Source organism: Scardinius erythrophthalmus (assembly GCF_964197995.2).
Source record: "Scardinius erythrophthalmus genome assembly, chromosome: 11".
In the NCBI taxonomy this organism is placed as follows: Eukaryota; Metazoa; Chordata; class Actinopteri; order Cypriniformes; family Leuciscidae; genus Scardinius; species Scardinius erythrophthalmus.
In genome coordinates this window covers 33,183,585-33,205,279 of record NC_138231.1, presented here as the reverse complement: position 1 = coordinate 33,205,279, position 21,695 = coordinate 33,183,585, and the positions used below count along the sequence as shown (strand labels likewise).

The following is a 21,695-nucleotide window of genomic DNA, read 5'->3' as shown; positions in this document are numbered from 1 at the left end:
TGATGAGCATAAGAGACTTCTTTCAAAAACATTAAAAATAGTAATGTGTCCAAACTTATGTAGTACTGTGTAAGTAAAAATATACTGCTTTTAAAATTAAATGTTGTATAAAAAGGTTAGGAATCATATTTGTTTCAAGTGTTTTTTTATTGGGGGTGGGGGGCCTCCAACATGAATTTTGCCTAGGGCCTCCTAATGTCTAGAACCGGCCCTGGTCGCAGCATCTTTCCCGCAGGCCGTTACAAGCTCTCGAGCAGCAGGCGCCGCCGGTGTGCAGAGAAGAGGGAACCTCGAGGTTTACGGGGATCTCCTCGCCAACGTCATGCGGCGAATCTCGGACCACAGGGTTCAGAAAAACGCTCAAAGACACCAAACAGGCGACGTTTTACAGCAGTGGGAGGAGCCGTCCTCAGCCGCTCAGTGGGAGGAGCCAAGCACCCAGCCGATGGTGCTGCTGAGCTGATAACGCACTGAGCGGAGGTAAGAGGCTGGTTTCATTCAAATATTGTGCGCTATCTTTTGGTCACAAGGTGATTTAGTCTTCTGCTTTACTGTATAATACGCTGCATTTACGCATAAAAGTGTATTATTTGGCGGGGGGGGGGGGGGGGGGGTGGGGGGTAGGGGGGTGAACAGTCATACGTAATAACCTTGCCACTCCCTGCAGTGCTGTGATGCCCTGGTCAGACCTTCTTATTAATTAATAATACAAATTCTGTTCGTAGACAATGAATTTCAGTGAATGAAATTTAAAGCAACGATAAACAGACCCATTTCTGCACAATCGAGAGGTCTTCTGAAGTGCATGTTGTTCTGTACGTAAAGTGTAGGCTAATATAAAAATTCGTAGGCTACTGTATCGTTAAAGTAACAGCTGGTGTACATGTCGGATCACTGATGCGCTCCTGGCCCTGTAATGTGGAGGTGTGTCCTCATATAACGTCCTTAACGGCATTGCCACGATGCTTTCCTGATGGGAGTTATAAGTCAGGGTATTAATGGGATCCCTTCCTTCTTCAAAATATCCTGATATAATTGTAATTTGTAAACATAGCTATGATAGCATTTCATCGGCTTTTGGTATTTTAGGTTTGCCAAGTTGTTGCCCAACTTTGCTTAATGTGGTTAAACAAGAAAGCCGTTGAGTGCATGTCCAGGAAAAGTCCAGGGAACCGAGAGAAAAGAAAACACAACAAAGCCTCAAAGATCTCAGCCACAGGATTTTGCTCTATGGCCAGAGAAGCTATAAAACACATTTGAGCTTTGTCTCATCATTGAGGTCCACTGGCACTGCATTATGCATGATATAAGTATTTCTTTTCCATGCATGCGTGAGACATAATATAGCATTGGTGGGAATTATTTCAGAAATCAATGATATGCAATTAGATCAGCCACGTTGCTTGTCTCTTAGAAGTCAAGCAGAATGTCTATATGCACCTTTGTAATAATTTAATATATCATGTAGGCTAATGTATTCCCTCCATTATAATGGTATAACCCTTTTTATTCACGCTTCAAGCTCGATCCTGTGCATTTTAAAACCCTGCTTGTCAGAATGTTGAATGACCTTGATATTATTGGTCCGTCTCCTATTGGTTTCTGTTCTGTTGAGTGATGGAGCATGCAGTCAAAGGCAAGACACAGACCCTCACGTTAATTACGTAATACTAGAGGTGCTGATGTTGCTTATTTCAGATCAAAATATTGATTTTTTTTTTTTTTTGGCCCATGAGATTTCATGTTTTTCTCTATTTAACAAAACCATGATTTACTTGAGATTGTTTTAAAAAGGGTAAGTGAAAGAAATATAGTTGTTTTGCTATTAAGAACTGAATAAGACATTGATTTTCTCGAATGAACATTTTATTTCTAATGACCATAAAATTCTGTTTTTTTTTATTGGCCATATCTCTTAATTTAATCTGCTATTTTTATAAGATTTACCACATCAGAATGTTTATATGCAAAGATCTGAATTAGATTGATCCTCATGAATATTAATTAATTAAAATATTATTTTATCTTAGTGTTTTATGTTGAATAATTTAGCAGTTTGTTTTCTGTTATATAGCAAAAGAACTAACAATATGTCAAATGGAGTGTTATTTTTGTATTATTTATATACTTATATATACTTGTACTTATATATATATTTATATTATAGTATTTATTCATATTTTGAATTAGTTTTTATTTTCAGCTTTTCAGCTTTTATTTTAATTTTAGTTCGCGTTTTAGTCATTTTTTTAGAGTACGTGCTTTTGTCATTAGTTTTTTCAAAATATTTCTTTTTAGTTTAATTCTTTTTTTAGTAATCTTTAAATTCAACTTATTTTATTTGAGTTAGTTGCCAAGCCAACGTTTCTAAGTTTTTAAAGCCAGATATGTCTGTTTAATTTGAAAATGCTTGAACGTGATGTTCTTAATAATGAGGTTAGGCCTATCTGATGTGGAGTCAGACTCCACATGAGTGTTTCTTTTGGAGGAGAGTAACATTAACAATTGACAGTAAAAAAAAAAAAAAAAAAAAACACCCCACATATACCGCATCTGAATCCTCCAGGGAAAAAAAGTCCGTCTTAACTATTTTTCGTCTGTCTGGCATCTCCTTCTCCATAACATGTTGACTGTCTGTTGATATGAATGTAACAGTCTGTGTTTCAGTTGGTAGATTAATTTCACATGATCATGTATCAAGATAAAATACAGCTCAGACTTCTCCATTCCACCAGTTTTGTCACCCCATAGCTCAAAATAACTACCTATCAGTGAAAGTGTGCACTATGCAGTTGTCTGTGCATTTTTTTTTTTAAGGTAAAAATATTTTTATATTTTATTTTATATACTTGTATGTATGTGTATGTGCAATATATGTGTTTGGGATTAGTAAGATTTTTTTAAATTAATACTTTTATTCAGCTTTTGAACTTTCTATCCATCAAATAATCCTGAAATGTATCAATGTATTTTTGTGGAAATGTTTTGTGGAAAAGCAAAACTGTTCTTAACATTGATAATAATAAGAATAAAAATAATCAGAAATGTTTCTTGAGCAGCAGTTCAGCATATTAGAATGATTTCTGAAGGAACATGTGACACTGAAGACTGGAGTAATGTTGCTGAAAATTCAGCTTTGCCATCACAGGAGTAAATTACACTTTAAAATATATTAAAACAGAAAACAGTTAAGAGACTTCTTTCAAAAACATTTAAACACCTTACCAACCCCAAACTTTGTAATGGATGTGCGCTGAAATATGTTTTCTACAACAATCTTACTTTCACAATCTACTGATACTGTTAATATGGTTTTGTTTTTTTGTTTTTCAGTTATGAAACCACCATTTGTGAACCGTTTGGATTACTAAAGGAACATAAAACATTTCATGTAAGAAGAAAACAAGGATGACCTTGATCAGGAAACGCTGTTGTGGACGATTTTTCTACTTCCTCACAATGGTCTATTTGCCAATGTTCAGTTTCAGACCATAAGCAACAAACAGAGACAGACAAACAAAAGGGGCCTGATTCACTCATGCTGTTTTTGGCTGGACTGTCCAGCTCTGTACAATGAAGAGACCCAAGCAGCAGTCACAGTCCCTTAGTTTTCTCAGCTTCTTCAGCCGAAAGCCCAAATCTGATCCCAGGATTGAGAAGCCCGCCGGGACTTTGAACAAGGAGGAAGTGGCCATCACTCTCACACCCAATGAGCATGAACATGTGGTACAGGTAAGATGATATTTAAACATTTATACTCTGTACATCTGTAACTCTGAAACATGTTTCAATTTAATCTCTGTATTCTGTAAGCAGTTGCTGTGATGGTTCACTTAAAGTCGGCATGAAATCAAATTTGACAAATCTTCTTTTTATATGTAATATTGTAGTGTTTATTATAAATGATTTATCTGTGCACTTCATTATTTTTTTTTAATTCATGTACCCTTATAATCTTTAATCAAATACATTACCCTTCCCTCCCCCCTCGAAACAACCTATCTTCTCTTTCGGTCACGTGCCATGGCGAAAGGGTGCGGCCAGAGCCGATGAGGGTGCGGCTATCGGTGTTTGTCTCGTTTCGACTGATTCCTGCCTGAAAATTGAGCTGCTCGTCCTCGTTGCCGGGCTCCTCAATAAAAAATCCTTCATGGGAGTGTAACGGTCCGGTGGAGAGAAATCCTCCACAACTGAATGTAAACTGGCATTCAAATCTGCCTCCATTTTGTTTGCAACGCCCAACCTCCAACGATCCAATCAATTACCGAAGGACGAAATCAAGCCCCGCCCTACTTTTTTTCTAATTTCAGAAGCCGTTTCACTCGGATATACGTCACAACAAGGAAAAAATGTTTCATGCCGACTTTAACCTGGTAGACACTTTAAAGGGGGGGTGAAATGCTCATTTTCACTCAATCTCCTGTTAATCTTGAGTACCTATAGAGTAATATTGCATCCTTCATATCTCCAAAAAGTCTTTTGTTTTATTATATTTTTAATTGAAAGATAGGTTGTACCGAGTCTTTCCGGAAAAAAACGAGCGGCTGGGGGCGGGCCGTGTGGGCGAAGCTTAGCTGTGCTTACCCGCCTAGCTAACAACACACAGAGGCATTTGTTCAACAGTTTTACTCACCGTTCCAACGCACGACCGCAAACCTTTATCATTGTGACTGCTCGATCCTTAAGCATTAGACGATCTGCAAATCCGTCGATCTGGGCTTTGTTTATAAAAAGATCATCGTCGAAATGCAGGGAACAACAGTCTTACACAACTCCGTTTATGCTCAGGAAAACAAACTCCATCCACGGGTCCCTTAACGCTGGGTTCTTTGGGAATCTGTGCAGGGTTGTCTTGCCCTGGCAACCAAAAACACACTTCTTTGGTGACATTGACTTCTCAAAAGCCGGGCAGGGCGCTTTGATGGCGAACTGCTTTCACTCTCTTGCTCTAGTCTACGAGTGCGCGCGGCCGCGATCTTACCGGAGAAGTGTCCTTAGGACCCATATAAGGAAATTCCGCTCTATCTTACGTAAGACAGAGCCATACTCGAAAAAAACTTTCCGAAACTTGTGACAAACCGGAAGGAGTATTTTTGGCACAGAAATACTCCTTCAAACGTACAACTTAGTTTTTGAAACTTTGTCCATGTTTAGCATGGGAATCCAACTCTTTACCAGAGTAAAAAACTCAGTATGCATGAAATAGCATTTCACCCCCCCTTTAACATCTCAGTTCCTTTCAGAAGCATCATGCCCAATCAAACATGCTCCCTCAGATTGCCGAGCCAAGTGGATTTTGAATGCAACTTCCAAAAAAAAAAAAAAAAATTTGAATAGCATAATAAAAAAAAAAAAAGGTCTAATAAAAAGTCTAAAATTCGCTAATTCAAAGTCAAACACATTACTTTTTCCTCTTGGAACACAAAAATACATGTTATCAAAACGTGAAATACAATAAAATACGATGTTTTTTTAATCCAATGAAAATAAAACTGTACCCACATTGGACATTTGGGACGCCCTTTGGACCACTTCCAGAAGGGCACCAGCACCCACTGAAAAATTAGATGCATGACGTTCCACAAACCTTGTTTTATTAGGAGTGTCTCATTTGTCCTGTTGTCAAGAAACAGAATGGTTAGACCGTGCCATTTTCTGATTTAATATAATAAAATTTTCTTCATTAGACTTTCATTAGTCCTAACTTTCATTACTGCCCTCAGTCATTTTGTCTTTCCCGTTTCCTCCCAGGACCGGGCTCACAGTGATGTTGGATTAGAGGGGGGTAGGGATGGAAGAGATCCTGGGAAAGGGGAAGATGACGAGGGAGGTGTGGAGTGTGGGAGCAGTGGCTCAATGGGTGTACTGTCCTTATCCTCCTCCAGCCAGGATCAGCTGCTCGAGCACCTGGTGGAGTGCCCGCTCTGCCTCCTGAGTCAACCACGCGACCACTTCCCACGCCTGTCCTCCTGCCAGCACCGTGCCTGCACCGACTGTTTGCGCCAATACCTACGCATCGAGATCTCAGAGAGCCGCGTGGGCATCGCCTGCCCGCAGTGCCCTGAAGTGCTGGCTCTGCCCGACGTCCGTGCCATCTTGGATGACGGTGCTCTGCTGGAGCGCTTCGAAGAGTTTCAGCTGCGCCGCTTTCTGGCTGCTGACCCGGACACGCGCTGGTGCCCAGCACCAGACTGCAGGTTAGCACATAAATGTGATTGCTGAAGCACAGCCATTGTCCCATCCTCTTCTAGAGTGCCATTATAGAGGGACATTGTTCCATCATTTGATTTAATATTACTTTTTCCTTTTATTGAACTTGTCACAATAATATCTACAAAAGGTTTTAGATGTTTTTAGCTGCGCTTTTTTGTATTAAAAGTGGTAAAAAAAAAGTGCAATGAATTTATCTTGGCGGTTTTGTATCTTTGATTTTAAATATAAAGCAGAAATTTAACTTAAGTTTATAATATTCACATTCTGGTCAATACGGGCAGATTTGGTTTTCACATTATGGCTAATAAACAATAAGTGATCATTTTTTTCAATTCTATATTATTTTATACAGTATATTTTTTATATTTAATAAAAAATATAAATTTGAAAATTTTATAAAAATCTTGGCGGTTTTTTATCTTTGATTTTAAATATAAAGCAGAAATTTAACTTAAGTTTATAATATTCATATTCTGGCCAGTACTGGCAGATATGGTTTTCACATTATGGCTATTAAACAATAAGTGTCAATTTTTTCAATTCTATATTATTTTATACAGTATATTTTTTTTATATTCAATAAAATAATAAATAACATTTTAAAGGGGTCATATAATGCCATTTTTGTACAAGCTAATATGATTCTTTAGGGTCTAAATTAAAAGTTTGTAATATACTTTAATTAAAAATTCTCATTAGTATTGTAAGAAAACACTAATTTTACCTGGTCAAAAACAGCTCTGTTTTCAGCACGCCGTTTCAGTGCATGTGCCTTTAAATGATAATGAGCTTTGCTCACCCCGCCCCTCTGTTCTGTGCGTACACCGTTTACCACGCGTTGTTCATTATAAACGTGGGATTATGAATTATATTGAGAACGTCGTACATAGAAAACATGCCGTAATGTACCCTGAGTGTAAACCTTAGAGATGCATTCATCGTGAAGCCTGCAGCAAGGTTTGCAAATTTCGCAAAGATTAATATAAATACTAATATAAAGGTTAATAAAACATTACACTCACATCTTCTGGAGGTTCAGCAGGAACACGTTGGTACCGATCCGTTTTTTCTCGTTTGTAAAGCTGTCTGGTGTGAAATGATTCGTGCAAACATGGATCGTGGGGAATCCCCGTGAGGGAATCCCCGCGTCAATCCTTTGGGCATATCGCTTCAAAAACAAAACTCAGCCACTGCATCTTCAACGGCTCGGATTTAGGAACATCCAAATGACTGCTGTGTTCCTTATTACATCTAAGAACAGAACACCACAATCGCTTAGACGCCATTCTGCTCCAGCATATCAACAATGGCGGACTACTGACGGCTGTCACAGCTCGCTCAGGGCGGGTCTTGTGTTGAAACACGGCTGTCAATCACAATCGCGGGAGGGGCGTTGGATATTATGACGTCACAATATCGAACGGCTTGATTTCAGAGAGGGTCAAACATATAAGGAGATTAAAACAAAACCACTGGATGGATTTTTATCATGATAGGATGGTTGTGTACAGTACAGGCACTGCCAACAGACATTTCAGTGCAATCAACTTGTAAAAGTGCATGTACCATTATATGACCCCTTTAATAATATTTTAATAAAGACACTAAAAACTAGTGAATTTACGCATCACCACATTATAATGTACAGTATGAAAAATGGATGTTCATTTTGAGATTCGATGAAGATTACATTTAGCAGTGCCATTAAATCTCATAAAAACCTGATCATCCATTTTTTTACAATATGCTGATATTCACAACAATTTAGATTGTGTTTCATAAAACAAACTTGCTGACATAAAGGCACCACATAATATTACTCAATGGAATTGCTTGTGAGAAACTTAATTGCTAGTGAGAAGTTTTATATTGAATAAAATTCAATAATTTAAAAATGTGGTCAAACAGTTTTTTTGGCTTGTTGCTGATAGTTAGTTAGACCATGGCTTCTCCACCAGCTTAGCCAAGGTGGTCTATCAACTCTAACCAGCTTGACTGAAATGGTCTCCCTCCCAGGTCATCCTCAGTCACACCAGCTTGTAGTCCTGCTGATCACCCGACCTCACCCATGTGATTGAGTTTTAGCTGGATTTTCAATGAGCAAGTGTATAGTGGCAGATCATTATGTCACGCACGCTGCAGCGTGAAGCACGTTCTCCTCTGTGGTGCATTATGTATAGTTCTGGAGGCTAGCTTTAGGTTTCGTAATGGTAACCGGATCGGGGTAGTGATGGGAATCCGTGGCTGTTTGGCATTTCTTGTCAACAAGACAGTATTAGGTATCACCTGCAGTCACTCACATGGGACCGAGAGCATCCTCTCTCTTTACTACTGTGACTGAAGCACAGAAAACAATGATATTCCACCACCGTCTGCTAGATGGTGGCTTATGTTCACATATCAAATGATGTGTGTTTAAAATATTGATTAACACACGTTAACTAGCTGCATGTTGTTGTTTTAATTTGAAATATAATTGACTTGACCCATATGTTTTATGTTGTATTCTGTCATTCATTAGCTATGCAGTGATAGCTTACGGCTGTGCGGAGTGTCCCAAGCTAAGCTGTGGTCGGGAAGGCTGTGAAACCGAGTTTTGCTACCACTGCCGTCAGCTGTGGCACCCAGACCAGACTTGCGACCAAGCCAGACGTCAGCGCGCTCGCCACACGTCAGGAGCCAATGATGTTTCCACACTCTTCGTGTTCAACGAGGAGCCTGGCGGTATGGTGCGAATATTGAGGGACTAACCTAATATCCATTTGGGGTCCCGGCTAAGATGTTTGTTTCTGCCCTTGCTCTTTAAGATGCAGAGGAGATCAAGCCCTGTCCACGTTGTGGGGCCTACATCATGAAGACTAATGATGGCAGCTGCAATAGAATGAACTGTACAGTGTGTGCTTGCCAGTTCTGTTGGCTGTGCATGCAGGAGATCACTGATGTGCACTACCTCAGGTACACACATACAGAACACACGCTCATCAGGTTACTGTAAGAGTTGTCGCACATAGCCAGATCTTTGACTAATGGCTAACAGCTACGGTCTCATCCACATTGTAGCTTATTTTGTGCAAGAACTGCCCATTTAGATCTGATTGACATGTAAAGCAACCAACCTTGGCTCAGTTTAGATTTTATGCACTTTAAAGATGGATTTATCTGAAATACACTACAGTTCAAAAGTTTGAGGTCAGAAAGATTATTTTATATTATTTTATTAAGGACAGGCACATTAAATTGAACAAAAGAGACAGTAAAGGCATTTATAATGTTACAAAAGATTTCAAATGAATGCTGTGTTTTGAGCATCAAAGAATCCTGAAGAAAAATGTATCAGGGTTTCCACTAAAATATTAAGCAGCACAACTGTTTTTAACATTGATAATAATATGAAATGTTTCTTGAGCAGCAAATCAGTATTAATGATTAGAATGATTTCTGAAGGATCATGTGATCCTGAAGACTGGAGAAATGGCTCCTGCCATTACATGAATATATATATATAAAAGATATATTAAAATAGAAAACAGTTATTTTAAGTTGTAATAATATTTTACAATGTCTCTGTATTTGTGGTCAAATAAATGCCTTGGTGAGCAAAAGACACTTCTTTCAAAAATATAAAAAATTCTTGCCTATCCTAAACTTTTGAACTTTAATGTAAATTATACCACAGTAAAATATTTAAATATCTATTTTTAATTTAAATAATAGTTCGCTAATCTCTGTGACCAGTCACATAGAAAATAATTTACATAATGACACTGAAAACGTCGACAAAAAATGTACAGGTTATTTCATACACAAAAAAAGGGAGAAAATATACAGTTTTGATCATAAATATTTCATTTACTTGCAGACTCAAACTGTTCTGGAGATTTGATGCTTCTAACATTGAAAACTCTTCCTCTCAAATGCTCATTGTATCAACCCTGTACATTCTAAATACTTTATTTCCTGACAGACTGATTTAAAATAAAACGTGCTACCCTTGGAAGTCACTTTAGCCATAAGCATAGTGTTAGATTTCTCTATATTTGGCCGAGCGATTGTTTGGGTGGCTCGATTTCTCTAATACATAAAATAAGTACGTTTGACCAGAGTTCTTGTGGGGAGATTAATTTATTGAAAGTAGTAGTGTAACAAAGTTCTCTCTGTGTAACAGACCTTTATACCTGGTAACAAATGTGCCACAAACAAAACAATGACACCCCATGGAGAGCCAATGAGACAGTAACCTGATGATGACCTAAGGGGCTTTGGGTCACACTTTAAGAAAAAAAAAATACAGTTACAAATACATCTGACTAAAGTTAATTAAATAGAAACAATCCTTCAGTAGTGTGGAATGGGTGATTTTATGAATGTGCCTGCAGTTTTGTATGCAAAATTTGGTCCGTGGTTGTGTGTAAGAGAAACTCATACAGTTTTTAAATCTGCCTGCGTTTATTAATTGATTAAGTTCCTGTTGGCTACTGTACACTTTGTAATTAACATTTACAGAATATTAATCCAGTGTGCAGAGCTTTCACAACCAAATATAGGACATTTGCCTGCAAGCACATAGTCCACATTCATCACAGAGTTTGTGATCTGTTATTAAGCTACTCTCTGACACATTCGGTCCAAGCTAAACAGGGGTAATTCTGCTGCACAAGAATGTCAAATATGTTTTTCTGGCCCTGCAATACTGAGTTTGTGCCAAGTTGCTTTTGTAGCCGACTTCATGAATGTTGCAGATTATCAGATTTGCTTAATTACTCTTAATCAACAAGTCTCACAGAAGCTGAGGCATTTTAGAGGTCTGATCTTTCAGATAGAGACTTTGCTTCCAGTTTCAGTAAGCTATCGCTGCACCAAAGCTGATTTCGAATAGATTTTTCCGTTCTTGGATGTTGGCCAGCACCAACGTTTGTCAATTAATCAGTGCAAATCTTGGTTCATATTTCCCTGTCCATGCAACCCAACCCCCATGATTTGCCAGAAGCAGGTTTCTTAATTTAATGAACACCCTATTCTGGTGGGCTCCAGCTGGCCGGAGAAAGATTTTTACTAAATGACAGAATGCATACATAATTCTCATCATAATTCTAAACTATCCATTTAAGACAAGACAGGTAGAGTGAAAAATGTGTAGAATTTACATTTCGTTATTGTGGATTTAGATTTAACACACCCTTGAACATCACCGAGATTTAGCGGTTTAAAGGGATAGTTCACCAATTTTTTTTTTACTCATTTACTTACCCTCAAGTTTTTCCAAACCTGTATTTATTTTTTAAAAAGTTTTTTTATTCTGCTGAACACAAAATAAGATATTTTAAAGAATGCAACTTTAAAAGAAACCAAACAGACCCAGGGCCCCATAGACCTCCATAGTATGAGGGGAAAAAAATACTAGGAAGTCAATGGCCCATCAACTGTTTGGTTACCGACAATCTTTAAAATATCTTCTTTTGTGTTCAACAGAAGAAAGAAACTTGAGGGTGAGTATGAAACTTGATGGCATAATTTTCAGTTTTGGGTGAACTATCCTTTTAATGGGAGCAACATACAGATGCATGTTTAATTCTGTCATGTGACTCCACATTTATTTGTGTTAATTTTTGAAAAAGGTAGAAAACCTTTTTCTAGACATAAAGGGAGGCCCCTTTATCATACACCCGGCGGAATGCGGCGCTGGGCGCGACATTAGTGTTTATTGCTAGTTTCAGCCTGACGCAGTTATCATTTTCACGTCCTGCGCCACGTTGTTTAAATAGCAAATGCATTTGCGCCCATTTGTGCGCCCATAGGCGTGCTGGTCTGAAAACGAGGTGTGTTCAGGCGCATTGTTGGCGCGTTGATATTTTGAGGCAACTGAAATAGACTGCGCAGTCAATGACGCAGTATTATTTTTTTTTGTTATTTAAAGGGTGCATTTGTAATATGAGCCTATAGGCGGGTACACAACTCGTGTACACTCTTCTTATTAAACACACAGGGATGCGCAACAGCACACAAACATGCCAAATATAAAAAATTAAAGGATTACAATGTAAAAGATTATTATTGTGTACATAAAGATATGGTGGAATCCGTCTTGTCCCGTAGATGGTGCACTTTAACCTAGCGCACGAGCAGATCTGTTTCCTCTCTGGAGAAGCGTTCAGTTTTTCCGCTTGCAAATTCCGCCATGTAAATAGAGAATCCGCCATGGCGCGAGCGCAACTGGCTTTTAAAGGGAATGGGAGGTGAGACTCTGATTGGTTTATTGCACGTTAAGCCCAAAACACACTCATTACTCATTAAGAGAATAGGGAGAACCCTTTAAGACCATGTGCCGACCATTTTTCCCATCGTTAAACTTGCAAAAGTGGATTCAGACACGCCACGCCCTAAGTGCACTTGAACTTTAGACCATGAGCTTAGATCGTTAAAAATAGGCCCCAAAGTGTTTTTGCGATATTTGAAATATTGACAGAAGTTACGAAAACCGATAGTATGGAAATTTAATTAATAATTCACATTTCTTTTAGCTAAATCAGTAAACATTTTGATGTGCTTACCCGTTTTCTGCTACAACAACAAAAATATCCTTGGATGAAAACTTGCCTATTGGGTGGTTGATCAACATTCATCTATAATAAAGTGTTGTCTTCAAATATTTACTTTAAATTCACTTTTAAGCTTGAACCTTGTAACACTTAGCCACAGTACAAAACAGGAAATGACACTGACCATAGAGGATTGTAATGCACCCAGGCAGTGCATGAGGCTAATCGAGGATGAGATCATAAAATATTGATTCAATGAGACTGTGTGTGTGTGTGTGTGTGTGTGTGTGTGTGTGTGTGTGTGTGTGTGTGTGTGTGTGTGTGTGTGTGTGTGTGTGTGTGTGTGTGTGTGTGTGTGTGTGTGTGTGTGTGTGTGTGTGTGTGTGTGTGTGTGTGTGTGTGTGTGTGCAGCTTTTATTGGCTAATATTCCTTGTCTTATATTTAACCCCATGTCATGTATATGCCACAGTGTGTGAGAGTATGAAACAGTAAATCAAATTTTTTTAATTTATTTTCTTTACAGTCCCTCAGGCTGCACTTTCTGGGGAAAGAAGCCGTGGTCACAGACCCGAAAGGTTCTGTGGCAGGTCGGCATGCTGCTCGGGGCTCCGGTGGTGATCTCACTCATAGCAGGCATTGCGATACCGGTCATCATTGTGGGCATCCCGATTTATATGGGCCGCAAGGTAAAGACTGAAAAATGTGCTGCATTATTTGAGCTGCTACTGTATCTGTCCTCTCTGTTGAGAAATGCATCCAGTGACCGTTTAATAGCTCTATGATTAAAAAGACAAGGTCATGCCCCTGGCTGTATGCTCATCATGAAAAAAGTGCTGCTGAATGCATATATGTAAATGTATGTAAATCCACCAGACCCCTTCACACAGCAGGTGAATGTGATATAGAAAATGTTTGCAAAGAAAGTAGAGAGTGCTTGGAGTCAATTTTGCTCTTTGGGACCCCATGAAAAAAACCCAGCAGGATATTTTTAGAGTAATCTGATTAATCAGAAAACACTCAATTGATTACTTCCTTTGTATGTGATGATTAATTTTAAGTCTCTTAAAAACCTTGCAGAGTATATTATAAATGATTTATCCGTGCACCTCATTATTATTTTTTTTAAAAGTCCATGTGCCCTTGTAATCTTTAATCAAAAACATTAATTAGCAAACCACAACATCAATAAACAAAATCAAGCCCCGCATTGCTTTTTTTTTTCCTTCTTGTTTTAGAAGCCGTTTCACTTGGATATAGAGTCACATAAAAGAAAGGATGATCACGATTTCCGTTTCATGCCGACTTTAAATCTGTATCTGTTTGCTTGCCTTTCAGGTCCATGGTCGCTGTAAGAAAAACAGTATCTCAGGAAGTAAGCATTATCTGACAGTGGCCAGTGGGGTCATGATGTCTGTTTTTGTGTCTCCAGTCATAGCGGCCATTACTGTCGGTAAGAAACTCATCCATCCACTTTGGCTACTAATATATTTGAGAGGTCATTTTATCCTATATGTTGTGTTTTATATTATATACATTACTGTTCTAAAGTGTGGGGCCAGTAAATGACACCCCATGGGGCCTTTTATTCAGCAAGGATGCATTAAAATATGGAAGCTTGTTTCCGCCACAAAAAAAAAAAAAAATTAAATGATAATTGCGACTTTTTATCTCACAATTGCGAGTTTACATCTCGCAATCCCGACTTTATTTCTCAGAATTGCGAGATATAAAGTCAGAATTGCGTGAAATAAAGTCGCAATTGCGTGTTATAAAGTCAGAATTGCGAGATATAAAGTCAGAATTGCGTGAAATAAAGTCACAATTGCGTTATAAAGTCAGAATTGCGAGATATAAAGTCGCAATTGCGTGTCAGAATTCTGACCCTTTTTTTAGCAATTGCGACTTTATATCACGCAATTCTGACTTTATAACACGCAATTGCGGGTTTATATATCGCAATTCTGACATCTTTTCTCAGAATTGTGAGATATAAAGTCCAATTCTAAGGGGAAAAAAAGACAGACTTTTTTTTTTTTTTACCTCAGAATAGTTTCTCACAATTCTGACTTTATAACTCGCAATTGCGACTTTATATCATGCAATTCTGACTTTATATCTCCCAATTGCGTATTATAAAGTCAGAATTGCGTGATATAAAGTCGCAATTGCGAGAAAAAAAGTCTGAATTCTGACTTTATAACACGCAATTGCGACTTTATTTCACGCAATTCTGACTTTATATCTCGAAATTCTGAGAAATAAAGTCAGAATTGCGAGATATAAAGTCAGAATTGCGTGAAATAAAGTCGCAATTGCGTGTTATAAAGTCAGAATTGAGAGATGTAAACTCGCAATTGTGAGATAAAAAGTCGCAATTATGTCTTAAAATGTTTTATTCTGTGGTGGAAACAAGCTTCCATATTAAAATGATCAAAAGTGACAGTTAAGACATTTATAATGTAAAATTTATATTTCAAATAAATGCTGTTCTGTTGAACTTTCTATTCATCAAAGAATCCTGAATTAATCGTAGTTTTCACAACAATGTTAAGCAGCACAACTGTTTTCAACATTGATAATAATCAGAAATGTTTCTTGAGCACCAAATAAGCATATTAGAATGATTTCTGAAGGATCATGTGACACTGAGGACTGGAGTAATGATGCTGAAAATTCAGCTTTGATCACAGGAATAAATTACATTTATTAAAATAGAAAATATTTTATATTGTAATGATGTTTCACAATATTACTGTTTTTACTGTATTCGTGATCAAATAAATGCAGCCTTGGTGAGCATAAGAGACTTTAAAAAAATCTTACTGACCCCAAACTTTTAAACAGTAGTGTTTGTCTTTTTTATGTTTTTGAATGTGAATATAAGAAATGGGTGTATTAAGAAGTCAAGGAGCACTTTAGTGGTCGTATTGTTGGGTTACGGCAATGTAAAGGTGCTGACTTGAGTGTTATTTCTTTGTAATGATTATTCTGGCATTCAGACAAATGAAGCTATTTAAAACACAAGTCTGCCTCTCTGCTGAGACCTTGAATGAAAAAGGTAGAAATGAAAACAAACACGCTTAAAGGAATAGTTCAACTAAAAAATATTAACTCACCTTCATGTCATTCCAAACCTGTACGACTTTCTTCTGTGGAGCCCAAAAGGGGATTTGAGGAATATTCTGGCCACTCTTTGAAATGCAAAAACCATCTGAAACCAAAAACAGACTGAAATTGAAGCCATTATATACTTCAAGTTTTTTGTGAAAAGTTCTTTTGAACCAGATCTTTTCAGTAAATAAGTTGATTTAGGTGAATAACAACAATCTGTTCATCAAGCAAAGCTATTGCATGACTCTGGAAGACCTCTTTTATGATGATTTATTGATATTTTTATGGTGCTTTTGCATCTGTTATAAAGCTTAAATGTTCCGGTCTCAATCATAATTATAGGGAAAAGAGCAGCTGGCACATTAAAATAGATTTCTCATTTCGTGTTATACAAAAGCAAGAATATCATATGGCTTTGGAATGACTTCAGAGTAAATAACCCTTTTTGGTGTTGGGTGAACTAATCCTTAAACATCCATATTGCACACATTTTAGCCTACATATGTGCATGCAGCTGTTTCATTCACACACACACACTGCCCGGTCGTCTCTGATGACTCATCTATCTTCTGCTTTGGCACTCCTGTGAGATTTGGAGCGGGGAGGGGAAGATTACAGCAGCCGGCCACGACTAAAATGTCAGAGCGATCTCCATGGCATAGCGTGAAGACCTGAGCGCAGCACATTCACTTCTCGGTGCTTTCCTCGCAAACCCATAGCTTGTGTTCCCTCTCATTCTCCCCTGTGAATAGCCCTGTCTGTTCTGTAGCTCTGACCTCTCCTCAGGAGAGCCACAGAGGGGCCTTGTCCCCTACAATGTCCTCATCAACAATGCCACACTGTTCTCATCCAGAACCAGGAGGATCATGGCCTTTTGTCTTCTTTATTGCGTGTTGTCCTTGTCTTTGCTGCTAGCATTATGCCTCTGTGTATTTACGCTGCCATGTGAATTACTGCCCTTTTCCTTCAGATTCATCTGAAAATAAGTTCACTTTTGAGGTAAATATGTCTGTGATGTATTCGTTTGCATAATATACAGTAGGGACTTGTACACTTATACAACTTTTTTCTGTAATTAATAATACACTGTAAGAAAAAGTTGCTGCCTTAACTTTTAAGTACAATCAACTTGAATGTTTAAGTCAATTCAACTTAAATTACTTAAAACAGATTTTAAAAAAATGAGTTTAATAAAAAAAAAACTTATTTTGATGAGGTAAAGCAATGTAAAAACATATGTTGTCATAACTTATTGATCATATATTTTTTTACAATGTAATACTCTTTTGGAACAACTTCCTAATTATTTCTAATGTAGTAAATCTTCTGTGTTTCAAGGTGTAGGGGTGCCTCTTATGTTGACGTATGTCTACGGGGTCGTGCCCATGTCGTTGTGCCGTAACGGCTGGTGCAGGCCACAAACTGAACCTCCTGAAGTACGGAACATACAGCTGGAAGATCTGGCCAATTGTAAGTTCAGCTAACGAGCTGCTTTCTAAATGAATATAATTGCTCTTGAAATTGATGTAAATTTAGCTGTTCAATTTAGTACAGAGATTCTTGTTGTTTTTTTGTGCCAGATAATGGCTATATGGCTGATACAATAATGGGGATAATATAATACAGATATTAGATAATATAGCAAGATAAATCTGCTTCTACATAGCTTCAGTGAAGTTAGCTATTTTGCTGCTAATACTGTAGCTTGTAGTGTAGCTAACAGGTTTATTTAAAGAGTATTTTTGCTGTAGTTTAACTACTTTAACTACTATGTTCTAATGTTTTGCTAACATTCCCAGTTCTGAAAAAAATATTTTCTGAACGTTCAACAGGTCCAGTTTTTTAAATGTTTTAAAAACGTTTCCATTTTATAATTCTGCAAACATTATGGGAACGTTACTTTTGAATGTTCTCTAAACATTTTGAAACAAGTAGTAACATTTAGAAAATGTTAGACAAACCAAAATGTTTCAGAAAAAAATTGTTCCACGTACAATGTTTTTGTGCTAACGTTTTGAGGACGTTATGACCAGATTTTTGAGCGAACATTCTATTAACGTAAATTGAAAACTTTTGTTTATGTTGAGAAAACCTTACCAGAACGTTAGCAAAAAAACTGAGGACGTTCCCTGTTAGATGGGTTCAATGTAGTTAGATACTTTTTACTAGTGATGATACTTTTGACTACTTTTAAGAATATCTTTGCTGTAGTTTAACCACCTTAAGGAGATTCAGACTGTAGTTAGCTACTTTTTGTTTGGAACTTTTGATGTGGCTTACTAAAGTATCTATTAATTGTAATTAGTTACTTGTAAATTTCTATAGCTAACTACTATTTTGAAAGAGCTTTAGCTTATTGGAAAGATTTTTAGCTTGGAAAGCTACAGTTAAAAAATTGCTTACCCAGCACTATACTGTACATTACCCATGACACTGTTTGCTTGAACATGATCTGCTTTATTATAAATTGCTTATCTTTCTATACGAGTTTGTATTTGATTATGCAAACATTGTAACTGTAGCGCAGAAAGATTAGTATTGCAATATTAAGCTCTCAGTTTGGCCTGATCTGATGACATTTAAACTTCTCTTGAAGATCTTCTATTTTCTCATGTAGTCAGTGATCATTGGACTGGCCAGCCTAACCCAGCTCTAACTGATGGAAGCATACAGGAAGTGAGTGTGAATGTGGAGGAAGTGATGCCGCTTCCCAGCACCAGTGTGGTCCAGACTGGAGCAAAGGGCTCCGTTGAACTCCCTAATGATGGACATAACGACAGCACTGAGCAGGTTGTTCAGTCAGACGATGTGGATGTAGCTGAGGAGTGTGCCTTCACCAGCACACAAACATTTGCTCTGAGGTCAGCAAATGTCATGAAATTACTTGATTTTGCAGGCAATCATTTTTCAAATATTAATCAAGTAAGCAAGATTGTTAAAACATATACAACTGTTTAAAAGTTAAAGATTTTGAAATAACTCTCTTATGCTCACCAAGACAGCATTTATTTTGATAAAAAATACAATATAAACAGTAATATTGTGAAATATTATTACAATTTAAATGGTTAGTTCACCTAAAAACAGAAATTCTGTCATTAATTACTAACCGCCATGTCGTTCCAAACCCGTGAGACTTTCGGTCACCTCCGGAACACAAATGAAGATATTTTTAATGAAGTATGAGAGTTTTCCATTTTAATATATTTTAAAATGTAATTTAGTCCTCTGATGGCAAAGCTGAATTTTCAGCATTATTACTCCAGTCTTCAGTGTCACATGATCCTTCAGAAATCAGATTTTTTTTTTTTTGAAAATGCTGCTTAATATTTTTGTGGAGGCCGTGATCGTTTTTTTCAGGATTCTTTGATGAACAGAAAGTTTTGTAACATGAATAGAAATCTTTTGTAACATTATAAAGGTCTTTACTTTCACTTTTCATCGGTTTAACGTAATCATCATAGAAGTATTCATTTCTTTCAAAAAAATCTTACTGACTCCAAACTTTTGTCTATTTTTCCTTAGAAATAATACTAAAAGTTTATGCCAAACTATGTACAGTTTAGCTTTTATTATTTAGTTGTTGTTTTTTTACATATGATTTTTTTTCTTCATTATGATATCAGGACAGTTTTATTACTCTGACATTTTGACATTATACCCCCTCAAAAATATATCAAAATTATTTTTAATTTAGAAATTAAAAAGATGATCATCATAGAAGAGGTGTATTTAAACCATTTTATGCAAGATATTACTTTTAATATATTTTTGTATAAATTATTAGATAGAATAAAAAAAAATAAGCATCACATCATTGACTCCTGTTTCCTAAAACAGTTTTTTGTTGTTTACCGCAGGGAAGGGACCAATATTGAGGTCCGTGTGGAGATCGAGGCCCAGCCACGGGGCGGCCGGAAGCCGAGTCTCAGCAGTATTCTGTCTAGCAGGAGCCTGTCGGCAGAATCTCTCAGCCAGCCCTGTGAACCTCTGTGTGCCTCTCAACAGCCTGGGAGCACCGACCCCGTGCCAGTTCCTGAGATAGACAGCGTCTGAGCGACTCCTGGAAAACCACGGCTTCCACGGCTCACCTACACTCCCACCAGGAGCTTCCAGCCTCTGCCTGCAAATGCAGAGAGTCAGCGAGCGTGAAAGTAAAGAGAGAGATGGAGAAGGGCATCCAGGGCAGCTGCTAAAATCCCACGGAGGGGATTAAAGATGATCATATAAACTCAAATGACCAAGCGCATGTTTGTCAACAAGTATGAGGAGTGCTAACCAATTTTATACTGTGTTCTATAGAAAACATTGCTGATTTGGATGCTGGTCTGTTTAATTTAATCAATCAGCTTTCCTTTTAGCTATACCCTTTTATCTAATGACCATATGGTTCATGTCCCCTGACTCATCCGTGGAGAAAAAAAAGAAACGGTAATAAGCTACGGATTAATAGCATGGTTATTTCTGCCACAGTTGCTAGCCTGACATGCCCTGTGAGTGACTTGCAAGATGGTAAAATGCGTGCTGCGGGCTAATGCTAAGGGCTTTTCCCTCATGGTATTCATTCATTTAAAATAATGCAATTTTCTTTTTTGCATTTTCATGAAGGAGCAGCAAAATCTGTGGGATTTAGGTCTAGAATTAGCCCTCAGCGTCATGCTGATTTCCATTATGAAAATCTTGGGTCAAAACTGGTGATCTTATGGAATGTAAACATCATGGACTATGAGTGCTGCTATGAAAACTGATGACCATGTTTTTCTCTATTCACTTTTCACCTTTATTTCTGCAGTAAAGGCATTTGTTTTGTTTTTTCCCACTGCTGTTATTGAGTACTTAATGAATCAAGTTTTAATAGCCCATTTACTAAAGAGAGCATCTTATCTCAATCATCTGCATTGACAGTTTCAGCTTGCTAAGTAATACATTGTACTGGTACCACAGAGCCAACAGTTGCATAATGTCTAGACTTTCTTTACTGCTATTTTTGACACTTTGCATTAATGAAGGAACTGCTAGATCAGGCCTCTAACTCAAACTGTTACCCTCTGTCCAATTCAAAAATGAACAGCAGATAGCCCTGCCTCCAGGAGTTTCCTAAACCTTTATAGCTGCACTGCAGATTGGGAACAATGAATGGAACAGTATGTCAGTAAAAAGATTTGTATTGAATGGTGTCGTGTTTTTATTCTTGGTTTTCTATATTTTTTCATTAATCGGATGTTATTTTATGTTGTAGGTGGTAGATTCTATTTAAACTGTTTTTGTCGCTATTTTATTAGGCACAGACAGAGGGCGCTAGAGCTCCAAAAAACAGACTAGATCGATGATACCTGCTGGATCCAAGCTGTAGTGGGCCAACAGACAGGCATGTCAGCAGTGCCGTCGCAGGTGGGCTGCGAGGCCCTGTGCGAATTTGAAATGCGAGGCCCTGCTCTTTGATGGGGATGCTCAATTGCGCATGAATAACAGTCACACGGACGTAGCTGTTCTAGTTCTATTGCACGCATAATCTCGCTGCAATAGGCTACGTTTTTATCAAGTAACGTTAGAATAATACAGCATAATCATGCACATAGTCTCAGCTATGACTTTTTGCTATTTATTTCAGAGGGAAAAAAAATCAACTGTGCAACAACGAGTAGCTTTACATCAACTCAAGTCAGCTCGAGAATTTTCGTGTGAATAAATACATAGATCCGCCTACTTAACCAACATGTATTTGAATAGTCCAGTGGTAGACCTTTCGCTTAGCGTGTTAGAGGTTGTGGGTGCTAATCCACACCCCTAGTTTTTTTTTTTTTTTTTTTTTTGCGTATAGTTTTTTTTCTCTC

The 21,695-nt window shown here is 37.6% G+C and overlaps 1 protein-coding gene across 1 annotated transcript; it reads left to right on the top strand.

The window, feature by feature from the left end:
- The first annotated feature begins 275 nt into the window (after positions 1 to 275).
- LOC308698963 (E3 ubiquitin-protein ligase RNF19B) lies at positions 276 to 21,031 on the top strand. The gene is made up of 10 exons (XM_081379471.1): positions 276 to 480; positions 3,334 to 3,732; positions 5,752 to 6,197; positions 8,735 to 8,937; positions 9,021 to 9,168; positions 13,274 to 13,436; positions 14,086 to 14,200; positions 17,200 to 17,331; positions 18,458 to 18,722; positions 19,722 to 21,031. The coding sequence occupies exons 2-10, from the start codon at positions 3,574 to 3,576 to the stop codon at positions 19,915 to 19,917; spliced, it is 1,827 nt and encodes a 608-aa protein (XP_081235597.1). The 5' UTR covers positions 276 to 480; positions 3,334 to 3,573; the 3' UTR covers positions 19,918 to 21,031.
- The last annotated feature ends 664 nt before the right edge of the window (positions 21,032 to 21,695 follow it).